Source organism: Trichechus manatus, unplaced genomic scaffold (assembly GCF_000243295.1).
Source record: "Trichechus manatus latirostris isolate Lorelei unplaced genomic scaffold, TriManLat1.0 scaffold00133, whole genome shotgun sequence".
In the NCBI taxonomy this organism is placed as follows: Eukaryota; Metazoa; Chordata; class Mammalia; order Sirenia; family Trichechidae; genus Trichechus; species Trichechus manatus.
The window spans coordinates 3,058,862-3,078,873 of record NW_004444069.1 but is presented as its reverse complement, the minus strand read 5'-3'; the positions used below and the strand labels follow the sequence as shown (position 1 = coordinate 3,078,873).

General features: G+C 43.6%; 1 protein-coding gene across 1 annotated transcript in view; it reads right to left on the bottom strand.

Moving 5' to 3' along the window:
* Positions 1–20,012, bottom strand: part of CAMTA1 (calmodulin binding transcription activator 1) — a 1,148,791-nt gene that overhangs the window by 778,635 nt on the left and 350,144 nt on the right. Inside the window, exon 4 of the mRNA XM_023739374.1 lies at positions 5,984–6,051. Coding sequence (XP_023595142.1) covers positions 5,984–6,051 — 68 coding nt within the window. The remainder of the gene's footprint in view (positions 1–5,983; positions 6,052–20,012) is intronic.

Sequence of the window (20,012 nt, the reverse complement as noted above, 5' to 3'; positions counted from 1 at the left end):
CCTCCTTCTGCCTGGCTGTTTTACTGCTTATTGACCCAAGAAGAATTTACTGTTCATTATAGGAAAATTCTTTAGTGCTTTGGTGTGAAGGTGCTATCTATATAAATCTCATTAATTAATTAAATAATTAATAGCATTTTCCAGCCTCCTTCTAACTGGTATATAAGCAGGATTCCTGGGAAGGGAGAGTTTCAATTCAATCTTGAGTTTGGCGTGTCCCCGGTTTCCAGGGAGGAGATCCTGGGTAGTGCAAACATGTTTCCCAAGGGAGGAGAAATAAATTATTGGGACTGCTGAATTCTGCAGCCCATCTGTCAGTATTCTGCATGTTTCTGCTCCCTGCCCTATGGGAAAAGGGGCCTCTCCCACAAGAGATGTGCAGTTCTCCAGTACCACCTGTGACTGGAAGGCTAAGTCCAGCTCAGGAGAGCAGCCCAGGAAGCCTACTCGGCTGACACACTGCAGTTGTGCTTCCAGCAAAGCAATGCTTTAGGCGTGCTTGCTTTGCTGCTCCTGGGCCTCTGGTTGGTTCAGAACTCACAGAGATGGAAGATGGGGAAGAATGGTGAATCATTTACTGTGCTACCCTTGAATGCCCACACCTACTATGTGCAGTGAAAGTATAGCGGAAAAGCCTAGACCATGGGCTGTGCAGTAAGGTAGCCCTGGGTTCAAATCCTAGATCTAACGCTCACTTGCTGTGTAGCCTGGGACAGGACACAAACCCACTTTGCCTTCCAGGGACTCGGAAAGCTGGTGAAAGGGTTTAATAGCACAGAGCCTGGCCCCAGGGGAGGGCCTCAGACCCCCCACCCCTGCACTAAGTGAATTAACCAGCCCTGGCGGTAGAGATGGAGTCCCTGGGTGTTGCAAACAGTTAACATGCTGGGCTGCTAAATGAAAGGTTGGTGGTTCAAGTCCACCCAAAGGCACCTCGGAATAAAGATATTTTGATCTCCTTCTGTACGATTACAGCCAAGAAAACTCTACGGAGCACAGTTCTACTTTGTAACACATGGGATCTCCATGAGTCAGAATTCACTCGATGGCAACGGGTTTGGTTGTTTTTGGTTTGAGGATAGAAACACGAGAGAAAATAAAATCGGATAAACCTAGGTCTAACTTGGGTAGTGCAAATGGTTAATGCACTTGTCTGCTAACTGAAAGGTTGGTGGTTCAAGTCTATCCAGAAGTATCTTGGAAGAAAGGCCTGGCAATCTACTTCCAAAAAATCAGGTTTTGAAAACTCTGTGGAGCACAGCTCTACTCTGACACACATGGGGTCACCATGAGTCAGAATCGGCTTGATGGCTACTGGCTTTTTTCTCTCTTCACAACACAAATCACATTTTCTACCTCACTCCTATTCATTTCGCAAGTTATTTATTAAGGGTCTACTTTGCACCCAGCGCTGTTCTAGGTGCTGGGACACTCCACGAACAAGCTAGATTAAAAATCCCTCTCCTAGTGGTACTTACTCTTGTGGGGCAAGGGGGGTAGATAATGAATAAATAAATGAATAAGTAGATGAAATACATAGTACATCAGACGGTGATAAGTTTTCTGTTGTTGGGTGCCATCCAGTGGATTTGAACTCAGCAATCCAATGTGACAGAGTAGAACTGCCCCATAGGGTTTTCTTGGCTATAATCTTCATGGGAGCGGGCCTTTATCCTACGGAGCCGCTGGGTGGGTTCAAACTGCCAACCTTTCAGTTGGCAGCTGAGCGCTTAACCGTTGCACCACCAGGGCCTTGATAAGTATTCTAGAGAAACCTAAAACAAGAAAAGAGGGATGGGAGGGGTGCGATTGTATATTGTGTAGTCAGGGAAGCTCTCACTGAGAAGGTAACATCTGCATAAAGGCCAGAAGGAGGAGAGAGAAGTACATTCTAGGCAGAGGGAGGCTCTTAATACCAAAATTCCAGATTTCCCCCAGAGAGGGCAGGGAGTACAGAACTCCCCAGGGCCTCAGAATGGTATTAGTATAGTGCTGAGCACACAGTAAGTGCCAAATAAAGACTTCCTGAAGGGTGATTTTTCAAACTGCCATTTCCAGAAGGGCCCAGTTGCTGATGATACAATACGGGCTGTTTGAACATTCTGTATTCAGACCTGTGGAGATACTGGCGGCCCCCCAGGCTGCCAGCTCTGGGAGCCTCCTGTAGCACACCTCATTATGAAACAGGTGAGCCTGGGCTCCCTGGGCCCTCCCTGTAATTAGGGCAGTGTCCGAGCAAGGGCTATATTTATAACCGCCAGCCATCAGAAAGCCATGGAGACAAACCCTGGGTCCCTCTGCAGCTCCTATACCAACATCTATATGCGAACTGATTACAACAATTAATTTAATAGGGATTCCGCCACACAAACAATGTATCATTCTACTAGGAAACTCTATAAATGTCAGTGGTGCAATTCATTTTTATTAATTTTCTAAAATGAAATTAGCAGTGGCGGCGGCAGCAGCAAACAGCAGTGGTATTGCCTTCTCATTCAGCAGTGTATTGGTGTCATTAATGCCTTAATACCAGGAGGCCGATTTGTATGAACTCAGCAGTTAACTGCACCAATTAATTTCAATACTAGAGACTGGTAGGGGGGGATCCAAACTCAACTCAACAACTAATTTAGGAAGGTCCTTGAACAACAACAGCAACTTTTCCTCCTCCTGGGACAAGAAGCTTTCAAGTGTAAACAAGGGAGTGGATATTATAATGCTAATAAGGAAACCTTCTGTCTTTACCCTCTGCTTTAGGAAGGAAATTCACCCTTCCAAAGCCTGCAGACATTCTGGCTTCCTGAAGAGGAAGCCTCCAGCAGGCCTGGGCACTCCCTTTACAGACAAGAGGAAGAGTGACACCCCCATGCATTAACACAGACCCTCAAACATGCAAAGCAGGATCACAAACATAATATCATCTAATCCTCACAATGACACAATGGGGATAGGGTCAACATCAACTCCATGTATACATGAAGAAATGAGTGGAGGCTTTTAAAGGGCCACCACCCGTTGGTCAGTTTGTCCCACTGGTGGCTTGTGTGTTGTTAGGATGCAGAAAGCTATGCCATCAGTATTTCAAATAATAGTAAGGGTCACCCATGGTGGATAGGTCTCATCGGAGCTTCTAGACAAAGACAAAACTAGGAAGAAGGGCCCAGTGATCTACTTCTGAAAATCAGCCAATGAAAACCCAATGGATCACAACAGAATGTTGTCCAGTATAGTGCTGGGAGATGAGCCCCCTAGGTTTGAAGGCACTCAAAGTACACAATAGCCACAACAATCAACTCAAACATGCTAATAATCATGAAGATGGTGCAGGACAGGGCAACATTCTGTTCTGTTTATACACAAGGTCACCACATGTCGGAGCCAACTCAACAGCAACTAACAACAACAACAAAGTGATCTTCTTAAAGTCACAAACCTACTTAGTGACAGATCCAGGGCTCAGACTCACATCTGTCAATATCCGAAGCCCACATTCCTTCTCTTCTGCCACCCAGGCCCCTTGTGCCTCAGGATGGGACAGTTCTTGGTCCTATTTATACTTCAAAAAGTCAAGCATGACCATGAGTGACGTTCACTTCTCAACTGACACCCAAATTCCTAAAGCTGAAACATGAGGTAAAATTCCCACCTTGAAATGTTCTACTGTTCTGTACTCTAAGAGTGGCAGAGGTAAAGCAAGTGTCTGCACATCAAAAATCAGGTGTCTGGCCCAGTACATATCAGAGTGAATCTCACTCTCTGGCTACAGAGAAGCTCTTTTCCTTCCAATTCCATTTCAGGAGTGTTTCACCAAGGACTGAAGTGCACATAAAGAGTCTGGAGGCTGCTTGAGATGAGAGCCATCCTTGGATGTCAGGAAATAGCGGAAAAGCAAAAATCAGACAAGCCTCCTTCTCCCCAAACAAACTAGAGAAGTAGTTCTTCAAGTGAGGACCCCGGCCAGGAGCACTGCACTATCTGGGAACTTGTTAAAAATAATAAATTCCCAGGCTCCACCCCAGACCTACAGGATCCGAAACTCTGGGGGTAGGGTCCAACAATCTGTGTTTTAACACACCCTCCAGGGAATTCTCATGCACTCTCAAGTTAGAGAACCACTGCCCTAGAAAAAGATGCCCTCGGAAGAAAGTAGAGGTAAGTGTACCAGGCTTTCCACAGTTTGTGAAACGGTTGTACTCACCAAATGGTAGATTGTATTACCATTCACACTCCACTCCCAACCCTCTCTCTACCACTCTATGGACTTGCACATGGGGCTTGCTTTGGCCGATGGAATGTGAGCAGGTGTGACATATGATGCCACATCCAAGCAGGGGTTTTAATTACACCTCTAAGGATTGCCTTGAATTTGTAAGCCCCTTCCCTTCTCCATGAGAACCAGGTGCCCCAGATAGCGGTGGCTCCTTCAGCCTGGGTCCTAGAACAAAAAGACACATAGAGCAGCCCTAAGACCAACCCAAAGCCACAGTGAACCCACAGACCCGTGAGCAGGAAATAAAAGTTTGTTGTTACAACTCACTACATTTTTGGGATTGTTTCCTACATAGCATTATCACAGCAAAAGCTGACTGACATAGAATTTAATTTGATAGCAAAGGAAACCATGGCCCCACAAGGTTGAGGAGTTGAGGACATCCTGTAGAGAGTTCTCTTCCAGGTCTTGGACTAAACGGTAAACAAATCAGAGCCAAACTATGTATCTCCAAAACCTTGGTGTCTCCAAAAAAGGAGAAGAAAACCTTCCTTTTTCTGAGAGGAAGAAATGGGGAATGGAAATCTCAGTAACTAATCTCCCTTTCCCCAGTATTCTCCAACCTCCTCCAAAATGGAAAATTTTGTTTCCTCAAAAGGATGTTAACCAGTAAAAACCTAAGCCTAACCAAGTGATATTTAAAACACCTTCTAGAATGAGTAAACATTCTAGAGGACAAGGCCCTCTTTCATCCATGGCTCAGAAATGATGAGCAGGACAAGGTAATTAATGGACAAAGGGGCAGAGGAACACCTCTACCCCTTTCCTTGGTCCCACTTAACAAACCCAAAGACTTTGGTGCTTCTGACCAAAGCAAAACAAACTGGGCATTTCACCTCTTCAATTCAAACCCACAGACCAAGCATCCTGTAAGTCGTGCTGACTAATGCCCTTCAAACTAACAAACACCTGGCCCTGTCACCACTCATAGAAAAGTCACATCAATTGGAAGAAAGTGGCCACATATTTCCAAGGCTCTAGAATGTAACATACCAAAAATAAAAATGTAAGAGTTGGGGAGTAAAGAAGAGGCTACCTTTAAAATAAACCCTAAATCCCAACGTCATGATTCTTAATGAAATAATAACATCAGTTACACCAGCAGAACACAAGTTGGCTATATTTCAGCCTATTTCCTCTATTCCCAAGTGGTGAGAGAAGTTAATTGTTTGTGGCAGTTTGTAGATTCAAGGATGTTTACTGCATAACAAACTGCAAGCTCACCCATTGTTTCTGATTGGGGCAATCTTCTTACCACCAATCAAGAATAACTTGGCCTTCTGTTTATAAAACATATTGAGACAGAAGTGGGCAGTTACACTAGTTTCCCTTTTAAAAAAAAAAAAAAAAATGTTTCTAGAAAATACTGATGGTAGGTGGGCACTTCCCAAGATAAACACCCACTGACCTTCCCGCCTGCCAAGCTCCCAAGCACCTGGCTGAAGGATTCACTGTTCTACCACCAAGCTAAAAGTTCCATGAGTTAAACCACAAAGCTAAAACTTGCATGATTGCAGTGGCATTGCCTTTAATCCATCCAATCCATTCAAAGCCACAGCCTTGGGTCAATTAAAAAGACCTCAGTGTCACCAGCTATCAAGCACAACATGGCATTTTCAACTTGTTGCCCATGCACCGGCTGGCCCAAACAGGAAATCAATGGAAATCAATCGACCGTTCATATTTGAAAAACTGCAAGATCTGGGACATTACCTTGTCTTAGGGGATGTGGTTAGCCATTCTTCGTGTTTCTCAAATGTTATTAAATAAGCTGCAATTTCCTGAAACAGAAGAATAAAAAGATAATAGCAACAATTAGCCCACGTTGGATCCTGAGAGGCAAGAAAGTTTTTGTTGTTTCCCAGCTGCCATCCTCCTTCACAGGGCTGGTGTTCCAGCTCTGCTGACAAACACTCAATTTGGACTCTGTTTCTATTTTGATTTTTTACATCCTTTCCATTCAACCTGCCATACAATAACAATCAAAGCCTTGGGTTTCAAAAGGTATGTCTGTGGCAAGGACAAAAACATTTCTCTGTGGGAGGAAAACATCAGACACCATCTCAGATTCTAAATGTCATTAATCTGAGGAAGGGAAAAACACATGCCAACAACAGGTCTCCACTTAGACAAGGTCGTAATTGGAAATTTGGGTCTGTCTTCTTCTGAAGCTGGACAAATCTTTCATCGTTTTCACAAGAGATGTCACATTCTCTCAGCTTGATTTCCAACCCCCAGAGCCAAATCACACGAAGATTAAAAAGAAAAGATAAAGTCATATTCCAAAAAGAGAGAGAAACTGAGAAATAAGTTAACCTTTTCCACTACTGATAACAATCTGTAGGAGCATCTCTTCGGAAAGAAGAACAATGTCAGCAGAGTTTAAGGTAAAGATGGGGAAAATATGGGCGCCTGAAGGTAAATTAAATATTTATAAACACAACAACATCACTGCAGATAGAATTACTGATTTATTAATAATTTCCACAAAAAGCCAGTGGGTGACATCAACATAAGTCATTGCTCCAGCTCTGAGGCATGATATGGCCCATTACTTCCAGCTCCAAGCGGATCTGTTAACATGAAATTGGCAGGGATTGTAGGTTAAATTAAGGTTGGGCTAGTACACATGTCCCTTGATCTTGGTGATGACACAACACGGAGCTGTTGCCCTTGACTCTCAGGAAAATGCAGAGATGAGGCCTCGGTCTCACCTCTATCCACAGCCAGGTTCCTAGACGGCTCCTTGGAATGGAATCAGTCCAGTGCCCAGAGGCTCACAGCCCTCCTCTGATGTCAGCCATTTCTGTGCTTGGACATCATGGAGTTGACCCCTGTGTCCAGATGTTAAATTTGACTTCAAGGAAAAGGAAGAGACTACCACCCAAACCTGGCAAGTAGAGCAGGTTAAAGTAAGAAATACCACATATGCCATGTGGTAAGAAGGCCACAAGCATGGAGATCAGGTTCTTGCACAACCATGGAAATTGGCCACTAGCACGAGGTAGCCAGTGACTGGTAACTAACATAGCCCAAGCCACCTCCTTCCAGAAGCCTGGACACTTTGCCAAGAGCCTGGAAAGCAGAAACCTAAGGCAAAAATAGAGTTGGCTGTGGTCAGGTTCCTATTGCTGATTGCAGCTAAAGAAACTAGAAGTTCATCAATCAGCACATTGCTCCCTCTCATCCGTGGGGTTCTTCATGTTCTGGTTCCTCTCCTTAGAAAACTCCTTCCCTAAGCTCTGCTAACCAAGAGCTCAGAGATCCAGCTTATCTTTTCATTTTTAAATTCTGGTGAAAATATACAGTCATACACCATTTCAACAATTTCTCCATGTACTAGTTGACATCGATCACATTCTTCAAGTTGTGCAAACATTCTCATCATCCTTCTCCAAATTGTTCTACCACCATTGGCTTAGACTCACTGCCCGCTAAGCTTCTCATCTAATCTGCTTTTAACAGTGGAGGAAACTGAGGCCCAGAGAAGAAAATTACTTTCCCAAGGTCAGTGTGTTTGTAGCTGAACCAAACTGGGACCTAGAGCTCCTAACTCACAGGGCCTGTGCATTCTTTGCTACTCTCTTGCTACCTCTCAAACTCAGGTCTAGCACAGAAGACTCAGAATGCTGAAGCAAGGACTGACTGTGGACATCCAGCGGGTATGGTGCTGGGATGAAAAAAATGCACCCCCTCCCCCACCACACACACACACACACACACACACACACACACACAGATCCTGAACCCAAAGGGCTGCACTCTCACAGCTGCAGCCTTTCTCCAGTGTCCTGGCTCCCTGAGGCCCCTCTCTTCCTGGATCCTAAATACTGCATCAGTACTGAGAAGGACAACACAACTGTCAAGATGAAGGAATTCACTGCAGGCTCCAAAGCAAAGAGTGTCCAGCTTGCAGATTTTAAATGTTTAGTTTGTCCTCTGGATGTTCAAATAGAAAAACTGCTGCCAAGGTACAACGTCTGTGTGTGGCATAGGCTCAGAGAACAAGCTGCAGTGGAATCCCACAGATCACTCTGTGGGCTGCTTGGCAGCAGGTTTCATCTTGCAGACCAGGAAGGCAGGTGGGTCCTACCCCAGGCACTAGTCAGGCCACATCAGGAAGGGCAAGCGGGCAGCACAATTCCTGCTCTTGGCACTGCTGACCCCTTGCACACCACCACGTGCTGGTCATGTCCACAGATCAGAGGGACGCAGTCACTCACCATACACTTGCCAGTCAAGCTGGGCCTCTCCGCCCCCAGGCTGATGAGCTCTGGAGGAAAACTACAATGCTCATCTCAGGGATGAGTCAGCTGTGGGCCAGCCAGGTCCAGAGGTCACTGCAGAGGCCACCTCCCTACTGTTGGTGAGACGGCTCCTCTAGCCCCTTCCCACCTCAGCACACGCGCTCTAACTCTGTCCACCTGTCAGGCCCTGTCCATCGCCCACCTCTGGGCTGTCTTCTCTGTCATCTGACCTCAGAGCAAACTGGAGCCTCTGGAACCTTCTCAGCAATGGCCACATGTTATGGATTGACTTGTGTTCCACCAAAATATGTGTTGGAATCCTAACTCCTACATACCCCTACCTAATTCCTCCTTTGGGATATAATCTCACTTGAAAACAGAGTTTTCTTTGTTATGTTAAAAGGCCATATAGTGTACGCTGTGTCTCAAATCTAACCACTTTTGAGATATAAACGTAACAGTAATCTGTGTCTTTAAGGAGCGCCGGTGGCAAAGTGGTTAAGAGCTAGGCTGCTAACTGAAATGTCAGCAGTTCAAACCCACATGTTTCTCCATGGGAGATGTGCCAGTCTGCTTCTGTAAAGACCACAGCCTTGGAAATCCTATACGGCAGTTCTATTCTGTCCTACAGGGTCACTATGAGTTGGAATTAACTCGACAGCAACGGGTTTGGTGTTGTTTTTTGTGAGGAGGAGGGGGGTAGGTTAATCTGTGTCTAATGACACAGAGACAAGCAAGCACAAATGAAGAAGACAGATGCCACATAGGGATTGACAAGGAACCCCAGGGCTACAGAAACTGAAATAGACACAGAAGGACCTTCCCCTAAAGCCATGCCCTGAATTTGGACTTTTACCATCCTAAACTTTAAATTTCTGTTCTTTAAAGCCACTCACTGGTGGTATTTCTGTTACAGCAGTGCTAGCAAACTAAGACACCACACCATTCTAGACTTCTAACACACAGTGCTTTCTGCTACATGTTTATACGGTGATGGTTCTCCCTTGCTGGTTTTGCAGGGCTGAGGGATGGTCCGAGGATCAGTCTCCACAACACTGCAATGCCCAGGCTGTGTCTTGTATCTGAAGACGATTGTTGACACAGTGGAGGGTTGAACAAATGAAGGCAAAGTTCTCTTCTAAAGGATGCAAGCAGATCCCACTTTGTTGAGTGGCATCTGGGGTCTTAAAAGCTAGTGAATGGCCACCTAAGATGCATCAATTGCTCCCAACCCACCTGGAGCAAAGGAAAATGAAGAACACCAAAGACACAAGGAAAGTAGTAGCCCAAGAGATAGAAAGGGCCACATAAACCAGAGACTTCATCAGCCTGAGACCAGAAGAACTAGACGGTGCCCATCTACCACCAATGACTGCCCTGTCAGGGAACACAACAGAGTCCCTGACGGAGCAGGAGAAAAGCAGGGTGTAGAATTCAAATTCTAGTAAAAAGACCAGACTTAATGGTTTGATTGAGACTGGAGGGACCCCGGAAGACATGGCCCCCGGACTCTCTGTTAGTCCAAAACTAAAACCATTCCCGAGGCCAACTCTTCAGGCATAGACTGGACTATGCGACATAAAATGATACTCGTGAAAAGTATCTTAGCTTCTTAGCTCAAGGAGATATATGAGACTAAATGGGCAGCTCCTGTCCAGAAGTGAGATAAGAAGGCAGAGAGGGTCAGGAGCTGGTTGAATGGACACAAGAAATCCAGGGTGGAAAGGAGAAATGTGCTGTCACAGTATAGGAATAGCAACTAGGGTCACATAACAACATATGTATAAATTTTTGTAGGAGAGATTAACTTGAATTGTAAACTTTCACTTAAAGTACAACAACAACAACAAAAAGGATGCAAGAAGAAAGAGCCCCACCTGAGCACCCCCTTATACAGGTATGGAGAGGGGAGGGCAGTGGACAGACAAAGGTATAGATGCCATTAAGGCTCGACACTTTATGTGAAAGGTGCCATGGAAATGTCCTGCTAACTGCTCCTCTTTCAGATCTGCCAATCCGTGAACCAACAGAGCCATCCAACAGAAAGATGGCGTGAGCTACAAATGCCAGCTGTGAGTGTAATTTTAAATTTTCCAGCAGTCACATTTTTTAAAAGTACAAAGAACTAAGAAATGAATTTGAAGAAATTAACTTTAGTAATGTTGTTGCTGTTAAGTGCCATTGAGTCAGTTCCAACTCATAGCAACCATGTGTACAACAGAACAAAACACTGCCCAGTCCTGTGCCATCCTCACAATCATTGCTGCTTGAGCCCATTGTTACAGCTACTGTGTTAATCCATCTCTTTGAGGGTCTTCCTCTTTCTCACTGACCCTCTACTTTACCAAGCATGATGTCCATTTCTGGGACTAGTCCCTCCTGAAAACACGTCCAAAGTACGTGAGATGATGTCTTGTCATCCTCGCTTCTAAGGAGCACGCTGGCTGTGCTTCTTTCTTCCAAGACAGATTTGCTAGTTCTTCTGGCAGTCCATGGTATATTCAAGACTCTTCACCAACATCATAATTCGAAGGCATCAGTTCTTCTTCAGTCTTCCTTATTCATTGTCCAGCTTTTGCATGCATATGAGGCGATTGAAAATACCATGGCTTGGTCAGGTGCACATTAGTCCTCAAAGTGACATCTTTGCTTTTCAACATTTTAAAGATGTCTTTTGCAGCAGATTTGCCCAATGCAATACATCATTTGATCTCTTGACTGCTGCTTCCTTGGGTGTTGATTGTGGATCCAAGTAAAATGAAGTCCTTGACAACTTCAACATTTTCTCTGTTTATCATGATGTTGTTTAAAAATCCTCCAGATGTGAGGATTTTTGTTTTCTTTATGTTGAGGTGTAATCCATACTGAAGGCTGTAGTCTTTGATCTTCATCTACTACTAATAGGGATAAAAGAGGATTTTAAGTGTTCTAGAAGTATCAGGTACAAAAGAGCAGCTACTCCCTCTAGGCTGAGGAAGGGTGGGTAACGAATAAACTAAGAACTAGAAGTGCCCCCTGCCTCCATAGACTGAGATTCAGACCTCTTTGAAGAGGACATAGCTGCTGTGGGAATAAGCTGCCTGCTGGGAGCATGAGCTGGAGCGGATTTGTAGAGGTGACTTGCTATTGCTAGAGGTGTCATGAGGCCAGAGCTGGTCTGTGGACACAGCCTGTCATTGTCTTAGGGTGTGGGTGGACCAGAGCTGGTCTGAAGCAGCCTGCCCATGGAAGGACTGTGTCCTGAGGGCACAGCTGGCACTCATCTGTATGGCCACTGGGCTCGTACTCTGAGTAGCAATGATAATGATAATAATGACAGAGGACAGAAACTGGAAAGGATGGTCTTCTTGCCACTATTATCTTGTAGGATCACTTCATTGCTCTCTGTTGACGAAGTTTAACATTCTGCCAAGCTGGCAAAGGAGAAATGCTTACAGGGTCCCGCTTCAGTATCACAAAGCAGGACAAAGAAGGGTTAAGTTAGAGCTAAGAGATAACAAATTAATGAGTGTTACAATGCTGAGGTACATGTTGGGGCAATCTTGGGTCCAGCTTCATCAGCAAATGTCAATGTATTAAGAGGAAATGAGTATTCTGGTTAACATACTTGTCTTTTAGAATCTATTGATCTAACGTATTTTTTTCTGAGTAACCTGTGTTAGTTCATGGCCTCACTATCTTCCCAGTTGCTACTGCCAGAGTAGGAGCCCCGAAGTCAAGTGCCTACAGTCCAGACAGGTCTTGCCAGTGAAGACAGCCAGCCAGGTGGAGGTTGCGGCCATCTGGAGAACTCACGCCCATCTGAAGGGGGCAGCTGCTTCTCAGCTCCAGCCAGCGGCTGCTCTGCAGGAGCATGGGCCTAGACTTGCCAGACCATCTCATTTTCCAAGAGAAGCTGGAACTCCTCACCTTTCAATCTTCAAACGTTGGCAGATAATTCAAATGGAAAAAATACTGTGTGGACCAAGTAAGCACATCTCTGGCTAGACTCAGCCCCTGGGTGGCCAGTTTGTGACCTCTGCTTCAGAGGCGTCCTTGCCGCCTCCTTCCTCCTCATTTTCTCCAGCCAATTGGTTTTCAAGCCCCATTTATTTCACTTTTGAAAAAAAAAATTCAGCGTGGTTCCATTTTTTCCCTTTCCCACTCTCATAGTTCAGGGTCTCATCGTCCCTTTCCTGAGCTGTAATCAGAGTCTCCAGTCAGTATTCGCACTCTCCACCATGCTGCCATCAAAGCAATGCTGCTAAAGCACAACTCTTTTTGCATCTTCCTTCTGCTTAAAAGTCTTTAATGGCTCCCCTGGCTCTTCTGGATAAAACTCCATTCGCCTGGCATTTTAATCCCTCCAGTTTGGGGCCTCCTTACCTTTCCAGCTTTGAGTTCTGCCATTCTTCTCCATGCCTTTCAGGCTGCGTTGTTGTTGTTGTTGTTTTTAAGTGGTTAGCTGCCGTTAAGTTGGTCTTCAACTCACAGAGACCTCATGCACAATGGAACAAAACACAATGGAATGAAACGCTGCCTGGTCCTGCGCCATCCCCATGATCAGTTGTGGATCAGACCATTGTGATCCATAGGATTTTCGTTGGCTGATTTTCAGAAGTAGATCACCAGGCCTTTCTTCCTAGTCTGTCTTAGTCTGGAAGCTCCACTGAAATTTGTTCAGCATCATAGCAACATACAAGCCTTCACTGACAGACATGTGGTGGCTGCACATGAGAGGCACTGGCCGGGAATCGAACCTGGGTCTCTTGCACAGAAGGTGAGAATTCTACCACCGAATCAGCGCTGTCCCCATTCTTCAGACTCCACCCACTTTAGATTATTCAGTTTCCTGAACACATTCGCTTTTCCCATTTTCCTGCTTTTGCACATGCCGTTTCCCTTGCCTAATGCCTTTACCACCTACCTGTCTGCCTGGAAAATTACTCATTCTTCAAGACCCAGGGTAAATGTTCACTCCTCAGAGAATCCCTCCCTGCTCCTCTCCTCTGTGATCTTGAAGACATTGTTCACGCTGCTAATTCAATACTCATTGTCTGTTTTGCAGTTGACTCAATAGCCCTGGATCCTACAGCCCTGTTTGTCTTCCTAGCTGTATTTGAGGGTAAGGACCATTTCTCATACATCTTTGTATTAGGGCCTGGCATAGTGCCTACCATATAGTAGGTGCTCAATAATTTATAGAAGTGTTGAACCGATTAGTGGATAAATAAATGAAGGAATGGATGAATTGCCTTTTCACTTAGTCTGTCTCTGAATGCTTCTATGGCTGCTCAAAGTTTCTTTGTGGATTGGTACTTGGAGCATCATGAGGACTCTTTTAACACATCTAAATAACAGACAGCCAACTGTGCCAGGCTTTAATTCAGAAGTTTAGGCTGTTAGGAATTCATCCTGAATTGCTATTTACCATTTTGTGGAAAGTCCTCCAGACACCCTTGGAGAGCTTCACCACCCTCATAAATTGTCAGAGTAGAGCTCTGCTACAACCTATACAAATAAATATATAAATCATTATTCTTTATGCTAGCTGCTTATAACCTAAGAGCTGGTCATTTGGAAAGCACGATTTGGAATATTGATTTTGCTGTGGGGGTGGGGACCCAGAACATCCTGTGCAGGGTCTTGGCCCAGCCAGCTGGATGCTCAGAATGTTCCTGAGTGGACAGGGATAGGAATGGTTGGACATGGGCATCATGCTATTGGGTTCAGGGTTGGGGAACTTATCCAAGAGGAGACCCACAAGCTTTCTGCATGGGGTGACCTGGAGAGAGCCACTGGGGAAGACTTGGCATGGTTATTTATTCATTTTAATTTCAAAATTAAGGCCAATTATTTTTTTGCAAAGTACAGTGAGTGGGGAATTCTGGGAAAATTTGTTTCCACTGTAAACGTGTTGGTTAGAAGTCATTAATATGACATTCACACATCCCTAATTAAGTATATAACACACAGATCTGGTACTGTCGAAATACCCAGAGGACATTAAGTATGAGTCTTAAAACCAAAAGTATTGGAAACAAGATATTTTTACTCCTCGTTTGGGAGTAATATAATTGCATTCTGTGGCTCTAGCAGATGCTGGGGCCGGCTGCTAAGAGAGCCTGGGCTTTTTTCTCCCCCTTAGCTTTGGTCCCTTACAGATAAAACCCTTGTGCAGAACTCTCATAAAAAACAAACTTTAAAAAAATCCTTTGGTTGAAAGATCTGTTTTTGTGTACAAAATATCTGAGATTGTATAGACCATAGACATTTTTGTTACTTAGACTCAGGGGAATAAAGAACAACAACTATTTTGGAGGAGTTTAATTCATCATGACAAACTCTGAAGTCACCCCAAGTGACCTGTTCCTCTTCCTGTCGTTGGACCCATCTCTTGAAGACAGATGGAGGAGGATGGACCTTCTGAAGGAGCTCAGATGAAAGACCTGGGAGGACCCCGTCCTTCTTCTGGGAGCTCCTAGAAGCCAAATTGTTAGAGGCGAAGCCAATTTCTCTGGCTGGACTATTCCATGGAGTTGAAAGATATACTGTCTTTGGTGGGAGTCACTTTCTGGATGGGGATGGAAGTAACAGAGAGCCTGGGTCGAGAGGCTGAGGTAAATTCAGCCCCTCCGAGAATCCCATTGTTGTTGTTGTTAGCTGTTGTTGAGTTGGCTCTGACTCACGGTGACCCCACGTATAACAGGACAAAACGTTGCCCAGTCCTGTGCCCTCTTCACAATTGTCTGAGTCCACTGCTGTGGCCACTGTGTATTTTGAGTGCATTCCAAGCGAGGGGGCTCATCTTATAGCACTGTATCAGACAGTATTCTGTTGTGATCCATAGGGCTTTCACTGGCTAATTTTTGGAAGTAGATTGCCAGGCCTTTCTTCCTAGTCTGTCTTAGTCTGGAAGCTCTGATGAAACCCGTCCACCATGGGCAACCCTGCTGGTATTTGAAATGCTGGCGGCATAGCTTCTAGCATCATAGCAACACGCAAGCCAAAAGAGTACGACAAACTGATAGGCAGGTGAAGAATCCCCTATATTACCCTAAACAAATACAAACCTCCCCATACACCAAGGCAAGACACAAGCTCTTCACCTCTGACCTGGACCAATGGGACAGTGAATCCTGCTCTCAAAGGCAGTGTTTACTTGAGGTAGTATCTTCTTCCATACTTGGGGCCTGAGGTCAGCCACCGTGGATGTAGAGGGCAGCCAATGGCTTGGCAGTGAGGTGTCCTTTGGCTCAAGGTGACATGTTGTGTTTGGCAGACTCATGTGATATCAGTATCTAGAACATACAACAGCTGCATGTCACTATTGATCACTGGACATGGGCTAATCCAAACTGAGACGGGCTGTACGTGGAAAATACACCCTGGATTTTGAAAACTTAGTATGAAAAAGAATATAAATACTTCACAGCTAATTTTTTTAATTAGTGAAATGCTACTTTGGGGCATACTGTTAAAATATAAAATCGATTACTAAAGTAAAATATAAAATATTAACCTTTTCAAGACCCATGGGACATACGTTATCCCACCCACTTTTTATGCCTCTGGAGTTCTTTGGAAAAGGGGTAGCCTGATTTTAACACATTTAGCCTCAAGGTGGTTGCCTTTTGAAACATGTGAAACTCAAAAATCCTGAGTGGGAGCCTCATTTTTTGTGTAGACTGAGCATTGTCTTAGGTGATGCCTCCTGGATGTGTGACTTTTCTAAAATTTTGTTAAGTTTTGATAGGTTTGCCTTTATTTCTGTAAGATAAGCCTCCTCACTGTTTCCCTTTTACTATGTTCTCATGAGAATCTACTTAAGGCAAGAATAAGCTATTGCCAGTCTTCATTCAGTCATACTGGTCATTTTCTCCTTTATGCCATTCATTGTTTCCAGGTGTTACTGGCCCCCTGCTTTTCTAGCTTCTGAACAGTAAATAATGCCTTTCCAATAAGGAATAATGCATTGAGTGGTACTTTTCAAAAGACTGGAACTCCTATAAATTATTCTTACCCTGCATTCAATCTTAGGGCCCAATCATTGTTTCCACATGTAGCCTGTGGAATGTACTACTGTGAGCAGTTCTGCAGTATTCCAGGGCAGCTGTTTCTGCTTCTTAGCTGTTAATACTGCTTTGCTCTAATGAAGAATACATAGTAGTGGTAATTTTCCTGAGATTCAAATTCCTTTAGTTTTATTTATTTTGCCTCTAAGTACGCTTTTGCAGTAATGAAAAATACATTGCAGTGGTAATTTTCCTGAGATAAAAAAATCCCTTGACTTTATTTATTTATTGGCTTTATTTATTTATTTGGGCTGTAAGAACTGCTTTTGCAGTAAGGAAGAATGCATTATACCATATTTTGAAAAGCTTCATGAAAAATAATAAAAAGCCTAAGTAGAAGGAGACTAGAATAAAGTGTATGTACAGTCATTGCCAGGTGCCTTCATGTTTAACCCCATGTTTTACAAATTTTCAAGAAATAAAATTTTTAAAAACTACTTTATCATTGACTCATATCGGCAGAATTTAAGACGTCTAGGGTCCACTGGGACATATGTGATCCTAGATAATGGTATCAAAATCCATAACTCATAACAAAAAGTCTAGATTGGTTCTTTAGTCAGCATGCCTTCATTAGTGAAAACACATAGCATCAACAAAATATTCAAAGGAGAAAATAATTGGGCCTTTTACATCAGGAAAAGTGTGTGTCAGAGTTATATCCTTTCACCATGCTTATTCAGTTTTTATGATGAGCAAATAATCTGAGAAGCTGGATTATATGAAGAAGAATGCAGCATCAGAATTAGAGGAAGACTCATTAACAACCTGTGATATGTAGATGACACAACTTTGCTTGCTAAAAGCGAAGACGACTTAAAGCACTTACTGATGAAGGTCAAAGACTACAGCCTTCAGTGTGGATTACACTCAACATAAAGAAAACAAAAATCCTCACAACTGGACCAATAAGCAACATCATGATAAATGGAGAAAATATTGAAGCTCTCAAGGGTTTCATTTTTCTTTGATCAACAATCAACGCCCATGGAAGCAGCAATCGAGAAGTCGAAGAACATACTGCATTGAGCAAATCTGCTGCAAAAGATCTCTTTAAAATGTTGAAAAGGAAAAATGTCACTTTGAGGACTAAGGTGTGCCTGACCCAAGCCATAGTATTTTCAATTCACTCATACGCATGTGAAAGCTGGACAATGGATAAGGAAGATCAGAGAAGAATTGATGTCTTTGAATTATGATGTTGGTGAAGAATATTGACTATACCATGGACTGCCAGAAGAACAAACAAATCTGTCTTGGAAGAAGTACAGCCAGAATGCTCATTAGAAGTGAGGATTCATCTCACATACTTTGGACATGTTATCAGGAGGGACCAGTCCCTGGAGGACATCATGCTTGGTAAAGGGTCAGCGAAAACAAGACCTTCAACGAGATGGATTGGCACAGTGGCTGCAACAATGGACTCAAACATAGCAACGATTGTGAGGATGGCACAGGACAGGGCAGTGTTTCGTTCTGTTGTACATAGGGTTGCAATGAGTTGGAACCAACTCGATGGCACCTAACAACAACAACAGTAGTTAAGTACCTCCTATTAGTTAACAATTCTCTATATTACATTTCCCCTACTCAAATAATCAGTACAGATTCTGTCTCCTGACTGGATCCTGACTAATATAAGAATCATTCATAGCCCTGTGGAAACCTATAACCAACTGATTGTCATACTAGAACACATGCTAAAAAGTATGTTGTTATTGTTGTTAGCTGCCTTCAAGTTGGCTCCCAACTCATGGTGACCCCAAGCGTGACACAGTAGAACCATAGGGTTTTCTTGGATGTAATCTTTACAGAAGCAGATAGCCAGGTCTTTTCTTCCACAGAGCCGCTGGGTGAGTTTAAACTGCCAATCTTTAGGTTAGCAGCCAATTGCAAACCAAAAAATATAGGAGAACGAAAAAAAACATAAAGGTAAGGGAACATGTATTGGGGAAAATATACAAATTACAGGTTAAGTGTTCAGCTGCTAACCGAAAGGTTGGTGGTTTGAACACAGTGGCTCTGTGGGAGAAAGACCTGGCAATCTACTCCCGTAAAGTTTACAGCCAAGAAAATCCCATGAGGCAGTTCTACTCTGTCACATGGGGTCACTATGAGTTGGAAGAGATTCAAGAGCACCTAACAACAACAACCCTAGTAAGGACTCAATAGCAAGTTTCCTAGATGACAGCCACCATAGAAGTTTGAAAGACACTGAAGAAGTCTGTGTCCTACTTGTTACTTTATGACAAGATCTGAATCTGCCTGGTTTGGGAGATGGATTTCTGCTCTTCATAAAAAGCATGTCTTCTAGAATAGAAAAAAGTTACTCCATCTCCCTTTGGCTGTGAGTGTGGCAAGTCCTTTGATATCTTTGTGCCTTAGTTTCCTCACCTGAAATATGGGATAACATGATTTTACTCAATGAGGTAATATATGTAGATTCCTGGCACACAGTAGATCACTAGGTTAAAGCTTTCTTTTTAATCAGCTTCATTGAAGTATAATTTACGTACAATAAAATGCACCCATTTGAAGTGAACAGTTCAATGAGTTTTAACAAACGAATACACTCTGTACATAGCACCACATTCATTTATTTCATTTAACATTTGCTAGTTCACAGAAGACCTCTTTGAAGTGTTAAAAAGCAAAGATGTCGCTTTAAGGACTAAAGTGCACCTGACCCAAGCAATGGTTATTTTCTATCACCTCATATGCATGCAAAAGCTGGACAGTAAATAAGAGAGACTAAAGAAGAATTGACACCTTTAAATTATGGTATTGGTGAACAATATTGAATATATTATGGACTGCCAGAAGAATGAACAAATCTGTCTTGGAAGAAGTAGAGCCAGACTACTCCTTAGAAGAAAAAATGGCAAGATTTCATCTCATGTACTTTAGACATGTTATCAGGAAGGAACACTCCCTGGAGGACATCATGCTTTGTAAAGTAGAGGGTCAGCAAAAAAGACGAAGACCCTCAATGAGATGGACTGGCACAGTGGCTGCAACAATGGGCTCAACCATGGCAATGATTCTGAGGATGGTGCAGGACCGGGCAGTATTTCATTCGGTTGTACATGGAGTCGCTATGAGTCGGAGCTGACTTCACAGCACCTAGCAACATAACAACAACAACAACAAAGAATCTACAAAACTACTAGAACTTGTAAATGGAGATAGCGAGGTCACAGGGTGTAAGGACAATATATAAAAACTAACTTGTTAACTTGTTTTTATTGTTAGGTGCCATCGAGTCAGTTCTGACTCATAGCGACCCCATGTACAACAGAACGAAACACTGCCTAGTTCTGCACCATCCTCACAATCCTTGTTATGCTTGAGCCAATTGTTGCAGCCACTGTGTCAATCCATCTCGTTGAGGGTCTTCCTCTTTTTCGCTGACCCTCTACTTTGCCAAGCATGACGTCCTTC